The 22625-nt window shown below is 43.4% G+C and overlaps 1 protein-coding gene across 2 annotated transcripts; it reads right to left on the minus strand.

Moving 5' to 3' along the window:
• Positions 1-2565: 2565 nt before the first annotated feature.
• MMP8 (matrix metallopeptidase 8) lies at positions 2566-15176 on the minus strand. Of its 2 annotated transcripts, none has more exons than XM_020883411.2 (10): positions 15027-15176; positions 12549-12793; positions 11506-11654; positions 11293-11418; positions 8522-8683; positions 6429-6546; positions 5606-5739; positions 4874-5027; positions 4111-4214; positions 2566-3953 (listed from the first exon to the last, which is right to left on the minus strand). In XM_020883411.2, exons 1-10 carry the CDS (start codon positions 15129-15131, stop codon positions 3844-3846), a joined length of 1407 nt encoding a protein of 468 aa, XP_020739070.2. In that variant the 5' UTR covers positions 15132-15176; the 3' UTR covers positions 2566-3843. The 2 variants fall into 2 exon arrangements, with proteins under 2 accessions (XP_020739070.2, XP_020739074.2); XM_020883415.2 differs by lacking the exon at positions 15027-15176 and adding an exon at positions 14461-14640.
• Between the last annotated feature and the right edge of the window lie 7449 nt (positions 15177-22625).

Below are 22625 nucleotides of genomic sequence, written 5' to 3' on the forward strand. Positions count from 1 at the left end.
GCACTGCAGGGTGGTAGGGTGGGTTCCAGACACTTCATATGATCTATTAGTTGGACTATTTGGTTGAAATGTAATAGAAAAAATCCAAGTACCAAATGATTAAGAAACATTTCTTTCTCCCTCACATGAGAGAAGTCCAGATTTGGTCGTCCAAGGCTTGTGTGACAATACCACATCATCAGGGATGTAGGCAGCAGACACCTGGCAACACCATCTGTCAGGGCCAGTGCCTCACAGTCCAGGTGCCTTCTCAAGCTTCTGCAGCTGCATCTGCATTACAGGCAGCTGGAGAAGGAAATGGCAACCCACTCCAGTGTTCTTGCCTGGAGTATCCCACGACAGAGGAGCCTGGCAGGCTACAGTCCATGGGGTTGCACAGTATCGAACACAACTGAAGTGACTTAGCACATACGGGCAGCAGGAAAGAGGAAGGAAGAGAAAGGAAATGCCCAGTCTCTTTCTAGAAGCCCATACAGTATTCTGCTTACACTTTTTGGCAAGAAATTAAACACATGGCCATATCTAGTCATAAGCGAGGCTACAAAACAGTCTTTTAGCTGGATGAATTGCTACCTCAAATGAAATTTACTGCAGCAAAGGAAGAGGGGATCATGTTAATAGAGGTAACTAGTAAGTCTTCGCCCCGCTGAGATTTCTATAGGTCGGGTATCTGTGAATCCTTTTTCTTGGGTGAGTAAGTTTCCCCAGAGAAGACTCGTCCAATTCCCCACTTTGATCTCCCAGCAACAAAGTTACAGGAGGTGCCTCTTGTGCCTGTGTGACAGTCTCCCAGCACACCTCTGAGCTTAGCTGAGCAGCTGTGGACAGGTCTTCAAAACTCACCTTACTGACACAGGCCACCCTTGATCATACACTGGGTGTCTTTGTGCTTTTTGCTTGGGGCATCGAGCTGCCATGGTGACTGACAGGTCAATTCCTTAGAGCTACCTGGTGGTGGGGCAGGGACTGAAGATTGTTCCAGCCTCCCACCCACAGGAGAACAAGTGAACAACTGAAAGGGGTTCTGTATGTTTCTCAGTAAGTCCTCCTGGAATTGAGCCCCAGCTCCTGTAGCAGAAACCTCAGCGACACATACTTGAATTAATGAACTTTCCCTCTTTCTGTTTCACTCTGCTTGCTCATCCTCACTCTTGCTTCCTGGGACCATGTACCCAATAAAATGACTGCACCAAGGTCTTGCCTTAGCCTTTGCTTTGGAAGGAACTCAATCTAAGGTAAAAGTAATATCATTCTTAAGTTTTAAGTTTAGATTCTCACATCTCTTGTACTCAAAACTTCAACATAGCATCCAGAAAATACCACATGTTGCCCAGAAGAAAACCTTAAAAAATGCTAAAGTTTAAAATTCTTTACTATACTTCATATTGCTGTTCACTTTCTTTGCCTGTGAAATATGGTTAAAGAAATAACATGAATTCAGTTCTTGGGTTGAAAATGCACAGATGAGGCTTGGGCCAAGAGTCTGTCATAAATAGCCGGTGCACAGAGCAGGTGTTGTGAGATGAATTTTCCATCTTTGCGCCTATAAAAACTGATTTCATAAGAAGTTTTAAAAGATACCATAGTCTGAAATTGACACTTAAAAATGAAATCTCAAATTCTTACAGGTCCTTTTGCTATTTGACATTGGTACAATGAATTTCTTATCCATTTCCCTCACTTTCCTTTGCACAGTACCTGGAACAGGTAGGTGATTAATTGTAGAATAAGTGAATAAATGAAATTATAGTATAACTAGTTTCTATTTTATCTTATAAAATGAACTGAGAATAAAGTATTGACATACTAAAGAGACTCTTTGAAGACACTGAATACTGACAAAATATTTCATTAACCTATGAAGCAATATCTAAAAGTGTAATATCAATAGTATAATATTTCTGATAAGGGAAAAAAACCACAAATATATTGAAAATTCTCTTTTTTTACTTTAGATTAACTATGTGGTAGTATATTAAGAAATTCAGTAGATCACAAGTCAGTCATTTAAAATATTTATTTTGAACTCAGTCAATAGATAAAGTTTGAACCAAATTTAAGTATCAAATTATACTAAATTAATCATATGCAGGGCTTAAAAATTTTAACAGAAAAAGAACAAAGTATATGATAGTGTTAAATATATTTTATAGTTCACATATTTATTATGTTATTACATAACATGCAGCTTATTAGCTGCATTCTAACGACTGCCAATTTATTATAATAATTTTTTAATTGGAGGATAATTTCCTTACAGTGCTATGGTGGTCTCTGCTGTATGTCAACATGAATCAGCCATAATTATATACACGCCCCCTCCCTCTTGAGTCTCCCTCCCCCGCCCCATTCTACTCCTCCAGGTCATCACAGAGCACCAGCCTGGGCTCCCTGGATATTATAATGATTTTAATGTCTGGGCTAACCGTTATGATCCCACGAATCTTAAAGTTCTTAATAGAAAATCAATCCATTAGCAAATTTATGCATCTCATCTCAGTTTAATTCAATTAAATAAGAGTTACTGAATTTTGTGCCCAGCACAATTCTGTTTGTGTGGCAAACCCTAGTTTTCTGTAGAGGGTGTCCTTTTGAGGCGCTCAGGGAAAACAGAAATAAAGAGCAACATATCTAACCAGCCCGTTTGCTCAGACTCTAGAAGCCAAGGAGGAGGCAGGGGAGGAGGTGGTACCCCTCCTTTTTGCTGCTTCCCTGGGAAGGTACCAGTCATCTTTACTGGGGTTTCAATTCTGTCTTTCTGTACTGATTCATTTCTTTAAGTGCAGCTGTCCTGTTTCAGCTTCCTAGAGCTGCTGTAACTAAGTATCACAAACTTGGTAGCTTAAAACAAGAGAAAAATTTTTTTTTATCACAGTCTGGAAGCTACAAATCAAAATCAAGGAGTCAGGAGGGTCATGTCCTTCTCTCTGAAGGCTCCAGGATGGATCCTTCCTTGCCTCTTCCCAGCTTCTGGTGGTTGCTGTCAAGCCTTGGCACATAGATACATCATTCCCACTCTGCTCCATCTTCACAAAGGCCTTCTCAACTGGGTATCTAGGGTCTGCTCCTCTTATAAAAACATCAGTTTTTAGGCCTTCCCTAATCTAGAATAACCTCATATTAACTAATTACATCAACAGAGATGCTAGTTCCATAGGTATTTGGGGTGAGGGCTTCAACATACCATTTTTTGGGGGATACAATTCAATCCACAACAGGTATCAACAATATTTCCTTCCAAGAGTGGAAAATAGCATCACATTTTTTGGTCAAGGCAATGTGTACTGCTTGTGTTGTTCATAACACTTGTTGTTGTTGTTTATTCACTCAAAGAGTTGTGTCCTACTCTTTGCGACCCGATGGACACAAAGCTGGCCAGGCTCCTTTGTCCATGGGATTTTCCAGGCAAGGATATTGGAGTGGGTTACCATTTCCTTCTCTGTGGTCATAATCCTTACTTCTAAGCAAAATACAGTGCTAAATTACATGTATCAGGTATACTTAAGACATATTTAAAAGACTTCAGAATAAATGGGCATTTTAAAAGTCAAATAAACAAGTTAAGGAAATAATGAATATTGATCGAGGTGGCAAAGAGGACTTAATCTCCTTTTTTTGATGGATTCACTAACATGAGACGGAATGTATGAGAACCAAATCAACCTCTGCAAACAGTGGATACTCCAAATGTAATTTCACTGAGGACAGGTCCAAAGAATACAGTGATAGCAAACAACATTATTTATTATTCAGAAACTATAAATAGGACACAGTGTAATAGATGTGCAAATTAAACTTCCCTTCCATATTCAGAAAATGGATACAATCACATTTAATTTTGCTTCAACTGTATCTACAGTTAAGCCATCTATTGCTTTTGCCGACTCTAGTAATTCTACGAGCATGAAAATCAAATGCATGATATCTTGGTCCACTGAAGAAAAGGAAGAAGGCTATATTAAAAAAAAGACACAATGTATTGAATTAGCTAGTAGAAGATCTTGGATATTTTCAATTAAAAGACCCCACTCCAGTCCTATTATAACTATCAAATGCAAATGAGCTATTTAAAAAAATTGAACAAATTTATTAAGTTCATTTTCTACTTACAATTCTCCTGGAAAACTGCATCAACTCTACTATTTATTCCTGGAAAAAATTCTTCTATGCTTTGGGGATAGCCTGGTTCCATCGATTGACTTTGGTCATCATATCTGATGAGAAAAAAATCATTTAAGACCAATACAATATACAATGATAATGATTTTCTTTAAATTGTTTATACTTTAAAAAGTGCCTTCACACATATTTTCTCATTAGTCCTTCACAATATCCTATTTACTGGAACTAATGATGGTTAAATTCTCTGCCTAAGGGTACATACCTATTTATAAAATATACCAGTATCACTAATACTAAGGCAGATTTCTGATTGCTGGTGCAGTGTTATTTTCAAAAAAGAGAGTTTATGTTTCTAAGGTTTTTACTTAACTGATTCATCGTCTCTATCTGAATAAATATAAATAATAATTTCAACTTGGGGATCAAGTTCAGTATAACATTTGCTTGAGTGTAGAATTTAACTCTCAGAATTTCATGAATAAATGAGACTTAGCCTAACTCTTTCTTGTATCCCACTTTAGTGCTCTATTAAAGTTAGCTCTTTTTCAGGATATAGCATGCTCAATACCATTGTGCAGGCGTCTTAACTTTATGAAAATCTCAAAACCCATAGCAACATCAATCATCTTGTGAAAAAGAATGCTTATCAGAGACCATCTAGATATGTTAAACCTTCAGATACCTGGTCATGGATGGTTTCTAGACAGGGTGAAAAACACAGATTTCAATCTCCAATGGAAACAAATCTTACCTCCAGAATTGGTAATTTACAAAGAAGTACGTTTTTCCTCTGTAGGAAACAGCTGCATCAATTGCTTGGACACTGCTCGGGAAGCCATAGTTTGATATATGCTTGGGATAACCTTGCTGAGTGTCATAGCCACTCAGAGCCCAGTACTGCGTGCCTGTCAATGATTCAGGTTGTATGTCAGATAAAGTTTTTCCATTCCTACAAAATGTGTATCACTTCTTAACCTTTGCATAAACTCATCATAGGAATAAAAATGGGAAAAATAGTCTTGAAAAGAAAAAGGTGGTCAAGTTAAGATCACTGGGCTATGATAGCCCTCACAGTTCCCCAGTACCTGTAATAAAATATTCCCAACTTCTTAGCTTAGCATTCAGGGCCCCACACTTGGATGTCTTATCTCATGTGACGGCTATCCAGAGATTTAACTAGAACCTTGGGGGAATCTTACAGAATTATACCCGGGATGAGGGTGGAAGAATGCTAAAGCTGGTCTAACGAAGTGTTTTTATTTTGTAAGTGAGGAAATTAATGCCTGAAGAGGGTACAACCTGCTGAAGTTCACACAGCAGTTAGTGGTGAACAGGGGACCCAACCCAGGTCTCTCGACAAAAACGCAGTCAGCGTCAACACTCTCTCCTTGACTCACCTCTTTGAACCTGGGAAAGAGCACAAAGGCCTCCTGCCCTTCCCTCCACCAGGAACTAAATGAAGAGGACAACCTCAGGCAATTACCTTTGAATACGAAAATCAGGTCCCTGTCAAAATCCTCATAAGCAGCCTGTATGCCGTTTGGCAGGGAAGGCCAGTAGAGAGAAATTAAATTGAATTCGATCATTCGTAGCCGAGGGTGCTTCCTCCAGACGTACCTAGTGGAACACAAGCAGAGAAGCATGTGTGACAGTCCACGTAGGCGGCTTCTGCGGGTCGGGGGCTGGGAGTGGCCCTGTTCGCCTGCTGACAGGATATGACGCACACGAAGGCGATGCTGGCAGCTCGGCGGCCAGCATGTGACCAGTCTTTGTGGTGACCCCGTCCACCTCGGTCACATGTTACGCTACCGCCATTCTCACACACCGACAAGTCTTCTGTTGTTAGGCCCTTTCATCACCGGGGCTACGATATGATGAGGATATTTAGAATACAAGCACTCAGCCTGTGGGTCCACAATCACAAAACAGCCAATGGAAGACTGAAAAATTCAGTCAGATGATTTCTCCCGGATCTTATTAAGGGGCAGTTTCCATTCACCTGACTGAATCTGGGTAGAACTGAATACTATTTTGGTCTTGGGGAAACCTAGCCACAGAATTTCCAACAGTTAGAGCCCATGTTTGTTTACATCTTCAGAAACATCTGAATATTTACAAACGTTTAAACTATTTTTTCTTTTCTGGGATGTTCTGAGTTATCCAGAAAGCACTACCAATTCCACTGAGATTCACATGCATAGAATTCAAAGGAAAAGCTGAGAAATGTGTACTGTATGACTTACTTAGAATCTAGTTTTAAGTTAGCCAGTAAAGAAGTCAAAAGAAGGAATATCTCATTCTCATACTTGTCTTTGAAGAAGAGTGTTTCTCCACGGAGTGTGGTGATAGCGTCAAACGTCAGTCTGGGGTCGCAGGCTGTGGGGGTGGTTGGTCCAGTAGGTTGGACAGGGTTGCTTGAGGGTCCTGAAATTTAAAAAAGACTTACTATAAACATAAGCCCAGGGTGTATATTCGATACGTCTCAGGTCATTGAAGGGTCTTCTTATAAAAAGAAATGCTAGCTGATTATCCTACAAGCTGTTAAAAAGTAATCACAAATTAAGCTCTCTTTAAAGTCTTTTTTTTTTTAATAATTAAAAAAATCACACAGGGCTTCCCTGATGGCTCAGTTGGTGAAGAATCCGCCTGCCAAGGCAGGAGACATGGGTCTGATCCCTGGTCTGGGAGGGTCTCTCATGCCACGGAGCAGGTCTCTGCTGAGGTCTCTCTAAGCCCGTCTCACACTGGAGCGCCCGGGAACTGCCACTAGTGAGCCCACGGACCGTGACCACTGCAGCCCGAGCACCCCGGAGACAGTGCGCCGCAGCAGGAGAAGCCACTGCCGCGAGAAGGCCGTGCGCCGCAGCGGAGAGCGGCCGCCTCGCGCCGCAGCTAGAGGAAACCCGGGCAGCAACGGAGACCCAGCGCGCCCGAAGATTAGATAAAAATAAACAGAGTAGTGGTGACTTTAGGGACAGTTCCAGGTTGTGAAGCAAAGAAATGTGAATTCTCCCCCTCCCCCTCTGCCAGTTTAAAATCAAAATCCCATGTTTCTTTCCCGTCTTGGCTCCTCTTTCTGCATGTTTAGTCACTCGGTATCCACTTTCTCGTTTCCTACAAAAACCCACCTTCCGGAAGCTCTTATCTATCAGTCTTCTGCCAAACAGCATAAATATAAGTCCAATTTAGACGTATTTTTCTTATAAATATTTAAACCATAATGTATTTTCTCATTGCAGAACAAAAGGTTCTGCAATGCAGTTAAACTTGCAAGCAGTTAAAATATGGGTAAGCGAGGAAAGGAGGTGTTTTCAGAGGAAAAGGAATTGGGAAGTAGAGGTAGTCATAGACTAGGTCTCCTTGTTCCTAAAAATTCTACTGTCATGAAAAAAATTCATAGTTGTGAGACCCTAGCAAGCTTGGTTTTGATACTGCTGTCTTACCAGAAAGGGAGAATGTTTTACCCAATGTGACTCCACGACACTACTATCCCATCCACACTTTAATTTTTTTTTTTTTTTTTTTAAGAGAAAAAGCTGCAAGCCTTTCTTTGGCTTCTTGTTCCTACAGCCACTAGGGGGCAGCAGGGCAAGAGGAAGGAGAGATGGAACGGTCCAGACCACGCTTCGACAGGGCCAAAGGCCTCTATATCCCTCCCTGAAACCTGAAAAGTATGTCTCTGCTTCAAAAAATGTTTCTATCTCTCCATACTCCATCCCACTTCCTTCTTTCTGTCACACACAACTATCCTGATATGTTCAACATAAATGTATAAATATATGTTTGTTAGCACGTTTCTTGAAAATGCTTTGCTTTGTCTATATGCATTCTTAATTTGTGTGGATTCAACACATTGTATAATTTGTACACTGTGTGATATGTATCATTCTGTTTCTTATCCAGGAATCACAATGTTTTAAAGACTCATCTGTGTGTGTGTGTTAGTTGCTCAGTAATGTCCAACTCTTTGCAACCCAATAGACTGTAGCCCACCAGGCCCCTCTGCCCATGAGATTCTCCAGGCAAGAACCCTGGAGTGGGTTTCCATTTCCTTCTCCAAAAGGAACTATAGAAAGAAACAAAGTGAAGTTGCTCAGTCGTGTCTGACTCTGTGCGACCCCAGGGACTGTAGCCTACCAGTCTCCTCCATCCATGGAACTCTCCAGGCAAGAGTACTGGAGTGGGCTGCATTTCCTTCTCCAAAAGACTCATCTGTGCCCACCTGATTCAGAGTTTCTCAGGGCTGCACATTAATGTATGGCCTGCATCGACCACATTTTCCCTGTGTGTTTTCCTCCTGATGGGTTCCCAGGTGTCCTCCAACCTCTATCATCACAGCAGACTGCAGTGAGCATCTCTGATGTGCCCAGGCATCACCATGTACTTAAGATGACCTTACCATAAATGGCCTGGATGCCATTGATGTCATCTTGATGCAGTGTGTAGGTGCTGGGGTCACTGAAAGCGTAGTTGGGATACATCAGGGCCCCAGGATCGGAGGAGTGAGCCAGCCCCAAGGAATGGCCAAATTCATGGGCAGCAACAGGAAACAAGTTGTAATCTGAAATGCAAGCGTGTGCGGTGAATGGGTTGAAGTAGATTGAAGGGTGGTGGGAATAGGATCTCGAGGAATGCAGCTTCCAGGCCCAAACTACCTGACTTCTCCCTTCCCTCTTCATTATCTGGTGAGATAGAGACTGGAAGGAAGCAAGGTAGGAGTCATAGGTTGCGATTGGGAGTAATGAGCGCCTCATCAGGCCTTAGACTGCCTTTCTTCTAGTTCTATAGTTCATGGACCTGAGGTTTAGGGAAATGATAATGAGGCCATCACAGGTCTCAAGACTCTGAGACCCTCTCCCGCCATGTCCCCACACCTACTCGTCGCCAGCCTCCCAGACCCACACACCACGAGCAGAGTCGCAGTGAAGAGGCGCATAGAAAAGAAGCCGGTCAGCCCACAAGACGGGCCTCCTGTGCGGGGTTGACTCCTTTTGGCTTCCAATCATCCAGAGCCTAGCGCCGGCTCTTCCTTGATTCTGAGCTCTCCAGGAAGCATCAGGAATTTACCACCAGAAAGAGACAAACCCCACCCCTTATTGGTTCCTACTCTTATCTTTTGACTTCCATGAGTACTGTGCCTTTCATAACTAGGAACTGAAAAACTTTCAAGGCTTGCACTTCCTGTCAAATAAAGCCCAAACTCCTTTGCCAGGTCCAAGACTACTGAATTTGGCTCCGGCAGATGTCTGAGGACTGGATTTCTGATGTGAACCCTTCCCTCCAACTGGTCTACATGTCGTCTCACAAACACGCCGTGCATTTTCTAACACTGCCTCCTTTAAAAAAAATCATAGCTGCAGAGCACTTTCTTACATGGTAGTCACTGTAATAATATTTAATCTTACAACATTCTTATGAATTATTTCTAATAATACTTCTACAAGAAAGGAACTGAAGCCCAGAGATTTTGAAGCCTTGTTATTCATCTTGCAACTAATAAGTGGTAGAGCTGGGGTTGAACCTGGTTATGATAGCAAGACCTGTGCTCTTACCACAGTGTTCAACACTTCCTGATGATAATTAGCCTTGAATATTCTACCCATGCTCCAAGATTCATGCTCTTGATCATCACATCCTTCCACCTTGCATTCATGAATGCTTAAAAAAAAAACATCTTTGAGTGCCTGAAGTACTGGGCAAGGAGCTCTGGGGGATTTTTATTATCTGCATAGACTAGACAGGGAGACACATGCAAACAACTTGAATGCACAGAATAATGAGGAGGAAAGTCAGAGAAGACAAAACAAAGGCTACTAGGATTCTCAGAAGAAGACAAAATGGGGTGTTTCCATACCGGTTGACATAGTATGGAAAAAGAGAGACTTTGAAAGGTGGGGCTTTGGGTGTGGGCAAGGGCATTTCGGGAAGAGGAAGCGACATGAGCCAGGGCAGGATTGTTGGAGAGCAGACGCTGTCATCTGGGAACAGTGAATTGCAGTGTGGCTGCTCTGTGTGAAATGCGAAGACAAGCCTTGAAAGATGATGCTGGATGATCCCTAAGAGCTTTCAGTGTCAAGTGGACATATCTGGCCTAGAAAATGTAAATAATGGGCTTTCCAAATGTAGACATGGGCTTTCCAAGAACAAAACTTCTTGCAGTGTTGGGGAGAATTAGAGGGACAGAGACTAGAAGTGAACAGTCCAGGTGGGACTCTGGATCAGGTGAGCGGTAATGACCATCTAAACTGGTGGGGAGGGCAACAAGAATCTGAAGTCGTGGGGAGAGTTTATTATCTTTGTGAACACACAGCTCCAAGCACAGGGATTTAGGTAGAATAAATACTTAGATCATTGATGTTGAGGAAATGGTGGCAGGAACAGGTCCCAAGCAAAGATAAATGTACCTTTCTTATTATTTTCAAAAAAGTGTTCCGTGGCCTTTCATTACCCTATAACCCTTTAAAGTACCATATGGTCCGAATATACCTCTTCTTATACCCAGTTCTTTCCTTCAGGTGATCTTATACTTACCCTGAGTCTTCTCCTGAAAGGGGTAGTTTGCTATATGGGAACATATCTTTGAAAAAATAGTTCTATGAAGATGAAATAACTAGATAAACAAGAATATGTAGATGGCTGCTCTTTCCTAGGTAGGAGAGTGTTCTAAATAAACCTAATTATTTCTTAATTTCCAAAAGTAGAAATCTTTTCAAACATCATAAAATTTCACAATATTAAAATAAAGATTTGCCCTAAATAGTAAGTCAGTGGTAAGCAGACTTTTTCTATGAGAGTCCAGATAGTAAATATTTCAGATTTTGTGAGCCATAAGGTCTCTGTGACAACTGCTAAGCTCTGAGATTGTGGCATGAAAGTGGTCATAGATGATACATAAAAGGAAGAGTATGTGGCCCTGTTCCAATAAAACTCCATGTATACAAATAGGAACAGGAAGGACTTAGCCATGATTTGTGTTTTCTGATTCCTGCCTTAGGAAACAAGGTCAGGATTTAGCTTTTAAGATTTTTTCTAAACCTAAATTAACTTAGTATCTTGAGGTAATAAGGATAATGTGTATGTGTGTGTGTGTGTGTGTGTGTGTGTAGGAGTGCAAATTCTAATGTGAAAAAGCTCAGTTAGAAGCTACATGTTGTCCCTTGGTTAACTTACTTTCAGGGGTTTTGGTCCATGTTTCTTCTGCATCAAAATGAACATCTCCTCCAATACCCGGGCCTGGCTGAAAGGCATGAGCAAGAATTCCATCGGGTCCATCAAATGGGGAATTGTCCCCATGATCTGAAATAAAACAATTTGTATTAGGTATTTGCCAAGTTTCAGGTTAGCCAAGGAAAGCACAATCGCGTCTGGCTTCCTTGAGCCCACCTTTTTGGGCAAAAGAAATCTGGATGTCCGCTTCTTTGTCCAGGGTCCTGTTGAAGGTCAGGGGTGACACGTCACTCCAGACTTTAAAGGCTTCCTCAATAAGTGCTTCTATATCCATCCTTGTCAAGTTCGGGGTATAGTTCACAATCCTTCAAAATGAGAAGGCTCATTATTGTTCAGAACAGCAGCCCCTCGGTACATTAAATTGCTCTAGCTTGGAGTTTGTTGCACGTGTAACATGCTACCGCTGAACAGTGCGTAAGGAGGGGGTGAAGGACTTAGGGTTGAAGACAGACCTGGGTTCTGGACAGGTTACTACATGTCTTTAAACTCAGCTTCCTTATTCAAGGAAGATGGTAAAATAGTACACCTCTCATAAAGTTTTTGTGAGAGTAAATATATATAAAGCATTTAGTTCACTACTCGGCATAAAGTAGTCTTCAATGAATATTGGGTATCATTATTAGTTAATATCATCAAAATGGATGAAAGGTGAGGCTAGATTCTCTCCAGCAATGATTAAGTCTTTTGGGGGGTCCCTGGTGGCTCAGTGGTAAAGAATTCACCTGCATGCAATGCAGGAGACTGCCTGTAAATGCTGGAGGCTCATATTTGATCCCTGGATGGGGAAGATCCCCTGGAGAAGGAAATGGTACCCCACTCCAGTATTCTTGCCTGGGAAGTCCCGTGGACAGAGGAACCTGGCGGGCTACAGTCCATGGGGTCATAAAGAGTCAGACACAACCTAGTGACTAAACCATGAACCACCGACATGAGTTCTTAGAGAGGCAGCCTAACTTTGCCACAGACCTCTTTAGATTGTTAGAGAAAGGAGACCAAAAGTGGCAGGCTTTGGATTGACAAGAACCCATGGGATCTTCACCACTTTATCCTCTCACTCATTCACTAGGATCTAAACTGTGTAAGAACAAGGACATTTGTTTGTCTCTAGTGGATTCCAAGTTCTGTATCAGTGCCTAACCCAGCAAGAGTTCAGTGAACACTGGCCCCATGAATAAACTCTGAAACTCGGGAAATGTCACCTGTAGGTCAGCTGAGTTTTTTCCCACTTGGGGTTTCCTGGGGTTCTCATAAAGCCCCCCGAGTCGGGCACTCCACATCGAGGCTTTCTCATCATCTCCAAGGTTTCCTCATTTGGCTTCCCTGTCTCATTCAGCCCGAAGAATCGCTGCATTCTTTTAAGTGTCTCAACAATCACATTAGTTTTGCTCTTCCTTTCAGACTTATATGTGTACCTTGGCAATTGGTAGAACTTCTCTAGGTAATTCTGGAAAAAGACAGACATAGAAGGGATTTGCTGTGAAATTACCTTCAGTTCTCTGGGGTTTTGCATTCCTTTTTAAGTTAGTGCAGAGGTCAAACCAGGGCTAATAACCTGATCGCAGCAAAGATAAAAGCACAAATTTGTTGGTTGACTTTGACAGAAAAGTGCCTACTGGAAAGAATAGTTCATCCCTTCAGTGCTACAATTAATATTATTCATAAAAGTAGGTATTTCATTAGGGGTAAGATCGACATCTCAAGCAAAATGCTGGTATACAGTTAGGAGACTGCCTTCTTATTTTTATTAAAAAGCAAAACAAAGCAAAACAGCATAAACATTTATTGACTTCTTGAAGTATTAGTTGCAGCATGCAGATTCTCTTTCTTAATCCTCTTTTCACTATTGTAGAGGAGGGTTAATCATTCACACTGACATTAAGAGCAAAAAAATAAGGAACTTGCCAAGATGATAATCAGGTCCCAATTCACCATGTTGCTTCCCAGATGAGAACTGAGAATTTTGAGAACACCAAACATGTTTTGGAGTAATAGCAGCATCACTCTCATTAGCCTCTTATCCACCACAGTAACTCTTCAAGAGGGGCCAGAAACTCATTAAGAAGTAAAGGTTCTGAAAGTTGTTAATGAGCCAATTATGAGGCTTCTTTCTTTCACCTTAAGCATCCTGAAGTGGCACTTTGCAAGTGACGCAGGACACAGCAATTTTGTGCTCACACAGGCTTGGAGATCAGATAGCTTTGGGTTCAAAACTTAGCTTTGCCATGGATTAATTGTGTCCTGGACACATAACTTAGATGATTTAAGATTCACTTTTATCTCTAAAGTGGAATTAATATTCTGTCCTCACAGGGTTGCTGTAAGATGAAACGAGACAATATTTGAGAAATGCTGAGCGGGGCACCCTGTGTGGAATAAGTACTTAATCACTTCTGGCTATCATCCCATGGGTTACTGTATCATGGTAAGAAATATCTTTTTTTAAAGTCAAACAAAAAGAATCAACAAGAAAAAAATGCTTTTCTAAAACTGTAATGCTAAGAAAATTGTTCATGACAAATTTCTGACAACATTCCTTTGTGTTCCTTTAAAACCTTGGCCTGACTTTCATACTGCTAAACAATGGGAAAAAAGCTATCAGTCTTGCTTTTTACAATGCTTCCAAGAGTTTATAAACAGCCCCATAGTCTGATTTTAGGAAATATGACCGCATGATGAACTGATTTCTAGTTTCTTATAGTTTCCCATCCTCACACTCTCTCGTACACCTGAGATATTTGGCTGCAAAGACAAGTCCATATAGAAAGCACCAGTCATGTAGTAACTGCATTGCAGACATTCTAGAAAGGAAATCTTAGGTAGGTGAGAAAGAAAATCATTTTGTAATTAAAACCATTCCTTCTAAAAGGTTTTTCCAGCTGGAGCAGTTTGGTGGGCATGTTTTCCAAGTGTTTGAAGAGTCCAGCGTGTTTGCATGCCCGGCTTTCAGAGAGCCCCGTTTGGAACTCTCCTAATCATTGAAACAAGATGTTCAGCCTCAAGCAAATTATTCACGTAATTCCTTCAGGCTGTTTCAACTAAAAAGAGAAGATAACCCAAACAATATTCTCATCACCAGCAAGTCATCCACCCACCTAAATGATAGTTGAGTACCTGAACAATGTTTCTATTTTTCTCTTCTGGGGATGCAGAAGACACTGGGAAGGCCCTGGAAAGCTGCACGTGGAGGAAGAGCAGAAGTGGGAGCATCTTCAGGCTGAACATGGCCTTGTCTTCAAAGACTGCCTCTCCCGGCCCACCTTCTGCCCCTTCCTCTGACGGGTACCCCGAAGATCACCGCATCACATGTCACTCACCACTTCATTTGGTCCCTTATAAAGCCGTCTCTTAAACGATTGCCCCATCAGGAATGTGAAGCAATGCAGACTAATTACACTCTGGCAGTTCTGCAATGTTATAATGTGATCGAGAACCCTCAAATGGGGGAGCCTTTCAATGGAGAAAAGTACAATTTGCTACTCTGCTTTTGGGGCTTTTACATATTTACTTTTGCAAAATTGTCAAAGAGAAGGAATAGGAGACTAATTCTGAAGTTAATAAACAGCATTTCTGGATATGTCAGAAACTGAGGCTGTGTTAACTTAAACAGTAAAACATTGTATAATTAGTGGTAGGTGTCTTGGCACTAAGGAGTCTAACTGGAGAAACTCTGCACTTACCCCCCATTGTTGTAGGTCAGAAGCATGTGTGCTTGTGGGTGCTGTGACCAAGTTGGATGCATCAGGGGGTCCTAGAGTAGTTTCTGGAAGATGTGGTTTTGACATCAATGCAATAGAAAACCCCAGTCCACCAGCTGGATTTTCTTTGGAAAGACACAGAAAACAATACTGATGGTAATGATAATAACAATCGTTTGCTAAATATTTTTTATGTTCCAGACTTACATGCTATATGTATATGACCTTGGCCCATGCTCACAAGGCCTTGGAGGGTGGATGCTACTATTATCTGCATTTTGCAGATAAAAATCAAATCCAGAGACGTGAGATGGCTAATATAACTCACGTGCTAACCTTGTGGAGGAGCCAGGATTCAATCGTAGGGAGAGGATGAACTGGTAGCTACGACTGATTCATCAGGACTTATTTTTCAGTCTCCCACTCTAGCACCTGGCTGGCCCGTGATGGAGCTGTAGGTCCAGGCCTGCAGCAGCTGGGAGACCTGGGCTTGTGTGGATGGAGAAGACAGCAAGAAGGGGCACAGGATGCCTTGTGTACGCCCAAAGAAAAAGACACAGAGTGGCTGTGTAGCAGCCGTGCTGGGCAGGGGCCCTTGGGCCTGCTTTTCACACCATGGCCCTCGGTCCCACTCATTCTGACTGCATGTGCATGTCCACTGCTACCACACAGAGGCCCCGAATAGATTCATTCACACATGTTTATACACACAGCTGGGGCTTCCCTGGTAGCTCAGCTGGTAAAGAATCCACCTGCAATGTAGGAGACCCTGTTTTGATTCCTGGGTCAGGAAGATCCCCTGGCAAAGGGACAGGCTACCCACTCCAGGATTCTTGGGCTTCCCTGGTGGCTCAGATGGTAAAGAATCCGCCTGCAACGCGGGAGGCCTGGGTTCAGTCCCTTGATTGGGAAGATCCTCTGGAGGAGGACATGGCAACCCACTCCAGTATTCTTACCTGGAGGATCCCATGGACGGAGGAGCCTGGTGGGTTACAGTCCATGGGGTTGCAAAGAATCAGATATGACTGAGTGACTAAGCACATACATGCATACAGCTGACCCTTACCAAGGGGGCGGGTTGGGGTGCTGACCTTCTATGCAACTGAAAATTTGCACATAATTTATACTGAGCCCTCTGTATACTCAGGTCCTCTGTATCTTCATTTCTGTGTTGGCAGATTCAACCAATGCTCAAGCCTGTCATACTGTAGTATTTATTATTGAGAAAATCCAGTGGGATGAACTGGGAGACTAGGATCGACATACATACACTCCCATGTATCAAACAGATGCCTGGTGGGCGCCTGCTGTCTGGCTCAGGAGCTCAGCTCAGGGCTCTGATGACCCAGAGGGGTGGGGATGGGGGTGTGGGGTGGGAGGGAGCTCCCAGAGGGAGTGGATACGTGTGTACATACAGCTGATTCATTTCATTGTGCAGCAGAAACTAACACACCATGGGAAAACAATTATATTCCAATAAATAAAATGAGAGATAAAGAAGGAAACAATCCAAGTGTGAGTGGGCCTACAGTTTAAATCTATGTTGGTCAAGGGTCAACTGTATTCTGTAATGGCGGGCTGTTCTTGCACATAAATGTATATATCAACATGTATAGCACATGTTAATATGTAATAATATCTCTATTTGAGAGGCTTTGGTAAGTGCTTCAGTTCCCTCCTGAAGTCTTTTAACAGCTTTTAAAACAAGCCGAAGAAACAAGGCTTGGGTTTGAACCTATCTAGAGAGCAGATAAATGTTTATGATGTAGATTCTTACATTCATTCAAGAAGTATTTCCTGACACCTCCTGTGTGCCAGATGCTGTGCTGAGTGCTAGGTTACTGGAGCTAAGTTAAAGTGGTTCAAGTGAAATACTGTGGGAGTCTGGCAGAAAGTGCAGGGTGGGTGTAATAAGGGAAGGTTTCCTGAGGGAAGTAGAATTTGGGCTTGTCCTCAGAGGAAAGCAGAATGTGGATGTGCAGAGATGTGGGATACGATCCTTGTCCCCATGTTCTAACTTTTTCCAAGTGGTTCAAGCTGTTCTCCGTGTTAACACTCCCTGGGCACACAGCTTAGTCATGATGTGGCTTTCTATGTGTTAGGTCTTTAGTGGAAAAACCTTTTCTGCCTAAATGAGAACGCCCTATGTTGAGTTATTTTAATTCACTGTCTTGTTTACAAGGTTTGTTAATATACTTTCTCCTGAACATAATGGGGATTTAGGCAAGAATCCCAAAATTTAGTGAACTCGGTTCTCTAGTGTTTCTGTAAATGTTGTGTTGTATACCTATGGCTGATTCATGTTGAGGTTTGACAGAAAACAACAAAATTCTGTAAAGCAATTATCCTTCAATAAAAAAAAATAAAAAGAAAAAATATATACATATAAGGAAAAAAAAAAGAAACAGAATTTTGGACTTGGATCCCAGATGACAGGTCCAGCCCCAGTACAATGGTGGAGAAGGCCACGCTTGTTGTCAGGGTCTCTGGCTTCTGCTTTCTGAATCCTTTCTCTACATTTGACTGACACACACCTCCATGGTGTCTATGCCTCCCTTCTGCTGGTGCCTAGGACACAGAGTTCTCTCAGGCCCTCCCTTCTCTGAAAATCTGCTTCTGGGCAAAGACCAGTTATCAGTCATTTCCACTTTAGTGTGAACTTGGGAACCATTTGCCTTTTAAGGCAATTTTTACTATAAAAAAAAAGCTGACATTTTTTTAAGTGAAGGTTTGCTAGAGCAAGTAAAGGAGATGGTGGGAATTTAGTTTTGGACAGAGACAGTGAAAGGCAGCAAGGGCCATCCTGTCTCCATCCTCCCACCCCCTGGAGGCAGCAACCTCGTCTCACCATCCAATGTGCCACTCCACTGCAGAGGCAGCAAGTCGATGTTTTATAGCTGTTCTGCTTTCTAGGTCCAAGAAGAAACTGATTGCATAGATACAGCTTGCTTGCCCTTGAACTTTAAAGAAAAGAAAAAAGGAGAAGAATATGTCTGGCTAGCTGGGTGACATAGGTATCAGGGAAAGCTACCTGAAGGTGCTCAGGGAGGCCTGAGTCTTCAAAGCTGAGTAGGACTTTGCCAACGCAAATGTGAGCTGGTAGAGGCAAGAGTACATGCTGACTGCAGTTCACCCAGTGAGGTGGATGGGTCTTTGAATCATTTGTGAACAGAAAAACTTGTTCCCTGCATCACGCATTTTTGAACTGTGATGATCAGCATGGATGTCTCCACCCTCTGACCAAATGATCAGATGATTGTCGGGATCATTTGTGGTGAAGGTAAAGAGCATCAGACATGAAATCATACTAATACTAACTGGGTTTGATTTGCAGTTCTGCCACTTCTACTTATGTAACTTTTAGCAAATCGTCTAAGTTCTTTGGGGCCTCAACTTCCACATCTATGTAACTGGGACACTAACATCTCCCTTGCATGGCTTCAGGGAGATTGGATGAGACAGTGCATGTGAAAGTTGCATGTAAACCCTCTTGTGCACTCTTCTCTGCATTGTAAATGGGATAAATAATGCTTCTTCTTGTGCTCATTCTGTAAACTGAGTCAACAGTGGTGAAAATCTCCATGTTTCCAGAAAGAGAAGTACTTCAACATTAAGCCACTGAGTGATGAAGTAATTTCCATAAGCTTTCTTCAGCATCCAGAGCTCAGGGCAGTCAGGGTGTAACTTACACACCCTTCACATAGAGTGTAAGCAGTTAAGTTAAAGATCACAGAAACCAGCTTTATTAAACACTGCATGAAGCTGGCAGCCTTTACTATTTAGTGAGTGGGATGTGTGTATTAAGTGTCTTCACCCTGTAGGACTCAGTCTTAGATATTTACTACATATTGCCTCCCTTAAGCTTCATAATAAACCAAGGAAGAAGGGGTTATTATCCTCCTTTTAAAGGTAACCAAACTGAGGTCCAGAAATCTAATTCAAACTTTCCTTTCCATTTATCTTTCCTGGTAATCTCCCCTTTGTTCTCCCAGTGAGGAAAAATTCAAAATAAGACAATAGTTCTCAGTCTCAGGTCTATATCAGAGTCTGTATTAAAAACACAGATAAGTGGAGGACTTACTTAGTGTTCCAGCAGTTAAGACTCCATGCTTCCACTGCAGAGGGCATAGGTTTGATCCTTCCTGGTCACAACATTAAAAGACATTTGTTCCTTGTAAGGAAAGCTATAACAAACCCAGCGTAGTAAAAAGCAGAGACATCACTCTGCTGACAAAGGTCCATATAGTTAAAGCTATGGTTTTCCCAGTAGTCACGTACTAATGTGAGACCATAAAGAAAGGTGAGCGATGAAGAAACAATGCTTTCAAACTGTGGTGCTGGAGAAGACTCTTGAGAGTTCCTTGGACTGCAAGGAGGTCAAACCAGTCAATCCTAAAGGAAATCAACCCTGAATATTCATCAGAAGGACTGATGCTGAAGCTGAAGCTCTAAAACTCTGGCCACCTGATTCAAAGATGTGACACTGGAAAACACCTAGATCCTAGGAAAGACTGAGGGCAGGAGGAGAAAGGAACAACAGAGGTTAGATGGCATCACTGACTCTATGGACATGAGTTTGAGCAAGCTCCAGGAGATGGTGAAGGACGGGGAAGCCTGGCATGCTGCAGTCCGTGGGGTCACAAAGAGTCGGACATGACTTAGTGTCTGAACAACCACCACCAATGGGCTCTGCTCCAGACCCTGGATCTGAATCTAGGGGGCGGAGCAGAGGCACATATAATTTTAGAGAGCATCCCAAGTGACTCTGAGAATGAGTTAAGAACCCCTTTGTCCAAGAGGATAGAGAACATGAACATTCACACGTTAAGGGCTCAAGAGAAAGAGCAATGAAACCCACTTGAAGAGACCAGCAGAGCCTTCACAGAGGGAGTGGCCTTGCAGTAAGTTTCAAACAATGGACTGCATTTTGGCCTCAACGTTGAGGCGAACGAGGGTGGGATTAGAAGAAACAAAGAGCAAAGGCAGAGACCGGAGAGTCTTTAGCATTCTGAGATGCAGTTTCAGCGTGTGTGTCTGTGTGTAGTGGGGGTGGAAAGTGAAAATGAAGTCGCTCAGTCGTGTCTGACTCTTTGCAACCCCATGGACTAATGTAGCTCACCAGGCTCCTCCATCCATGGGATTCTCCAGACAAGAATACTGGAGTGGGTTGCTGTTTCCTTCTCCAGGGGATCTTCCTGAGCCAGGGATCGAACCCGGGTCTCCCGCATTGCAGGCAGACGCTTTAACCTCTGAGCCACTACGGAAGTGGGGGTGGAGGGCCCCACAAATGCGTCAAGCGATTCTTGGTCACCAGCAGGGTTTTTGAGAATTCAACTCAGTCCTGACACTACCCAGAAAGAACATCTGGCTCCACAGTTTCAGGGTTCAGTTCTACAAGACTTCCCTTCACACCCCCACTTCAGACGCCAGTCACAAGCCCAGGTTATCACCTCTGCTTCTGACCAACTGGCTTTAAATTGAGTTTACACCATGTTTTCCTTGAGGTTAATTAATTTGCTAGGACAGTTCATAGGACTCAGAAAAACATTTTACTTAGTAAATCACCAGTTTATTATAAAAGGGTGTAACTCAGAATCAGCCCAAGGGAAGAAAGGCCAGAGAGGAAGGTGTGCGGGGAGGGGCACTCATCTCCACGTGCTCACCATCCTGAAAGCTCTCCGAGTCCCATCTTTTGGGGCTTTTATGGATGCTTCATTGCATGACCGCAATTGATTAAATCATTGGCCATTGGCAACTGACTCAGTCTCCAACCCTTCTACCCTGTCTCCCCAGAGAGTGGGATGGAAAGTTCCAACCTTTAATCAGGCAGTTGTGTCTTTTAGTGACCAGCCTCTATTCTTAGGTGCTTTCCAAAAGTCACCTCAACCTTTATCACCCTCAGCACTTGGGAAATCCCATGGTTTTTGTGAGCTGTGGGTCAGAAACTGTGGCTCCAAATGTTGCTGCTGCTGCTAAGTCACTTCAGTTGTGTCGACTCTGTGCAACCTCATAGACGGCAGCCCACCAGGCTCCCCCATCCCTGGGATTCTCCAGGCAAGAATACTGGAGTGGGTTGCCATTTCCTTCTCTAATGCATGAAAGTGAAAAGTAAAAGTGAAGTTGTTCAGTCACGTCCGACTCTTAGCGAACCCATGGACTGCAGCCTACCAGGCTCCTCCATCCATGGGATTTTCCAGGCAAGAGTACTGGAGTGGGCTGCCATTGCCTTCTCCAGCTCCAAATGGTCAAATATTAAAAGGTATTTCTTATAAACCACATCACAGAAACCTTGGATTACAGCTGGGGACTAACAAGGTTGTGGGGTTGGAAGGATAGAATTTATAAGGAGAAGCAGGTTGAGAAGGTAGGCTGGAACTGGATGGGGGAAGGACAGGAGCCGAATATCGAAAAGGTCAGCCACAAGCAGCCTCTGTTGGTGTCAGGGCCTAGAGATGATCTGGGCTGAGCGGGTCACAGTGCCCAGGACAGCCGGGGTGGGGAGGAGCGCGTGGAAAGGGCGGGAGGACAGCTGTGGCCACAGGCCCTCCTACCCGCTGGGCCATCACAGCTCTCATCTCCAGGAAGACCATTCACATGGCAGACGTGCCCTGGGGGATCCGCAGGGGAGAATACCGGTGTCTGCATGAAGGAAGAGCCGTTGTTTTGGGGATGGCAGGTGACAGCCAGGTTAGAGCTTGAGCCTGCAGGAGGTGAGGGTGACTAAACAGAAGCTGGGGCGGTGAGCGCAGCAGGCAGCTGAGGCGACTAAAGCCCAGCTGAGAGTAGAGACGGGCCCAGGCTCACGAGAGGGCGGTTACAGTGGGCAACTAGGATCCAGTCTCTGTCTTGTGCTTTAATTGCAAACATTCCCATTTACCTCGCTGACTCTGCCACCACTTCACATCACCTCCCAACTTGAGCGTGTTGAGGATAAGACAAGATGGAGAAAAAAATGATCCCATGATACTGCAAAAAACCATTTGACAGAAACCCATGTTGGACTTCCCTTGTGGCTCAGCTGGTTAAAGAATCCTCCTGCGATGTGGGAGACCTGGGTTCAGTCCCTGGGTTGGGAAGATCCCCTGGAGAAGGGAAAGGCTACCCACTCCAGTATTCTGGCCTGGAGAATTCCAGGGACTGTATAGTCCATGGGGTCGCAAAGAGTGGGACACGACTGAGCGACTTTCACTCCTGAGGACAGGCCTTGACAGGAGACAGGCATTTGCGTTCCAAGCGGCTCTTTCTGGAGGGAGGAAACTGCTGACTGAAGGTTCTGGTTTTCGGCCACACCGTGTGGCATGTGGGGTCTCAGCTCCCCGACCAGGGATCGACTGTAACCGCCTGCCCTGGGAGCACAGTCTTCACTGCTCTGCCACCAGAGGAGTCCCTGCTGACTGCATTTGCCCAAATTCTCTTCCCTTCTCAAGGGGTTCGGCTCTGTGATCGGGTGTCTGGGTTTGTGTTTCTCCTGAGCTATGCGATTTCCACATCTTCTCCACTCTCGGAGGTCTGGCCTCACATCCCATCTTGCTACATCAAGAGACATGACTTCTTACCACAGGGAAGTTACTTCAATTTCTG

The sequence above is a fragment of the Odocoileus virginianus genome, chromosome 10 (genome assembly GCF_023699985.2).
Source record: "Odocoileus virginianus isolate 20LAN1187 ecotype Illinois chromosome 10, Ovbor_1.2, whole genome shotgun sequence".
Taxonomy (NCBI): Eukaryota; Metazoa; Chordata; class Mammalia; order Artiodactyla; family Cervidae; genus Odocoileus; species Odocoileus virginianus.

Coding starts and splice junctions, on each gene's coding strand:
- MMP8 (XM_020883415.2), bottom strand. CDS start 14,571: ATGTTCAGCCTGAAGATGCTCCCACTTCTGCTCTTCCTCCACGTGCAG. Junction 5,740..6,428: donor ACACTCTTCTTCAAAGACAA/GTATGAGAATGA, acceptor GTGTTCCACTAG/GTACGTCTGGAGGAAGCACC. Junction 3,954..4,110: donor TGCAGTTTTCCAGGAGAATT/GTAAGTAGAAAA, acceptor TTTTTAATATAG/CCTTCTTCCTTTTCTTCAGT.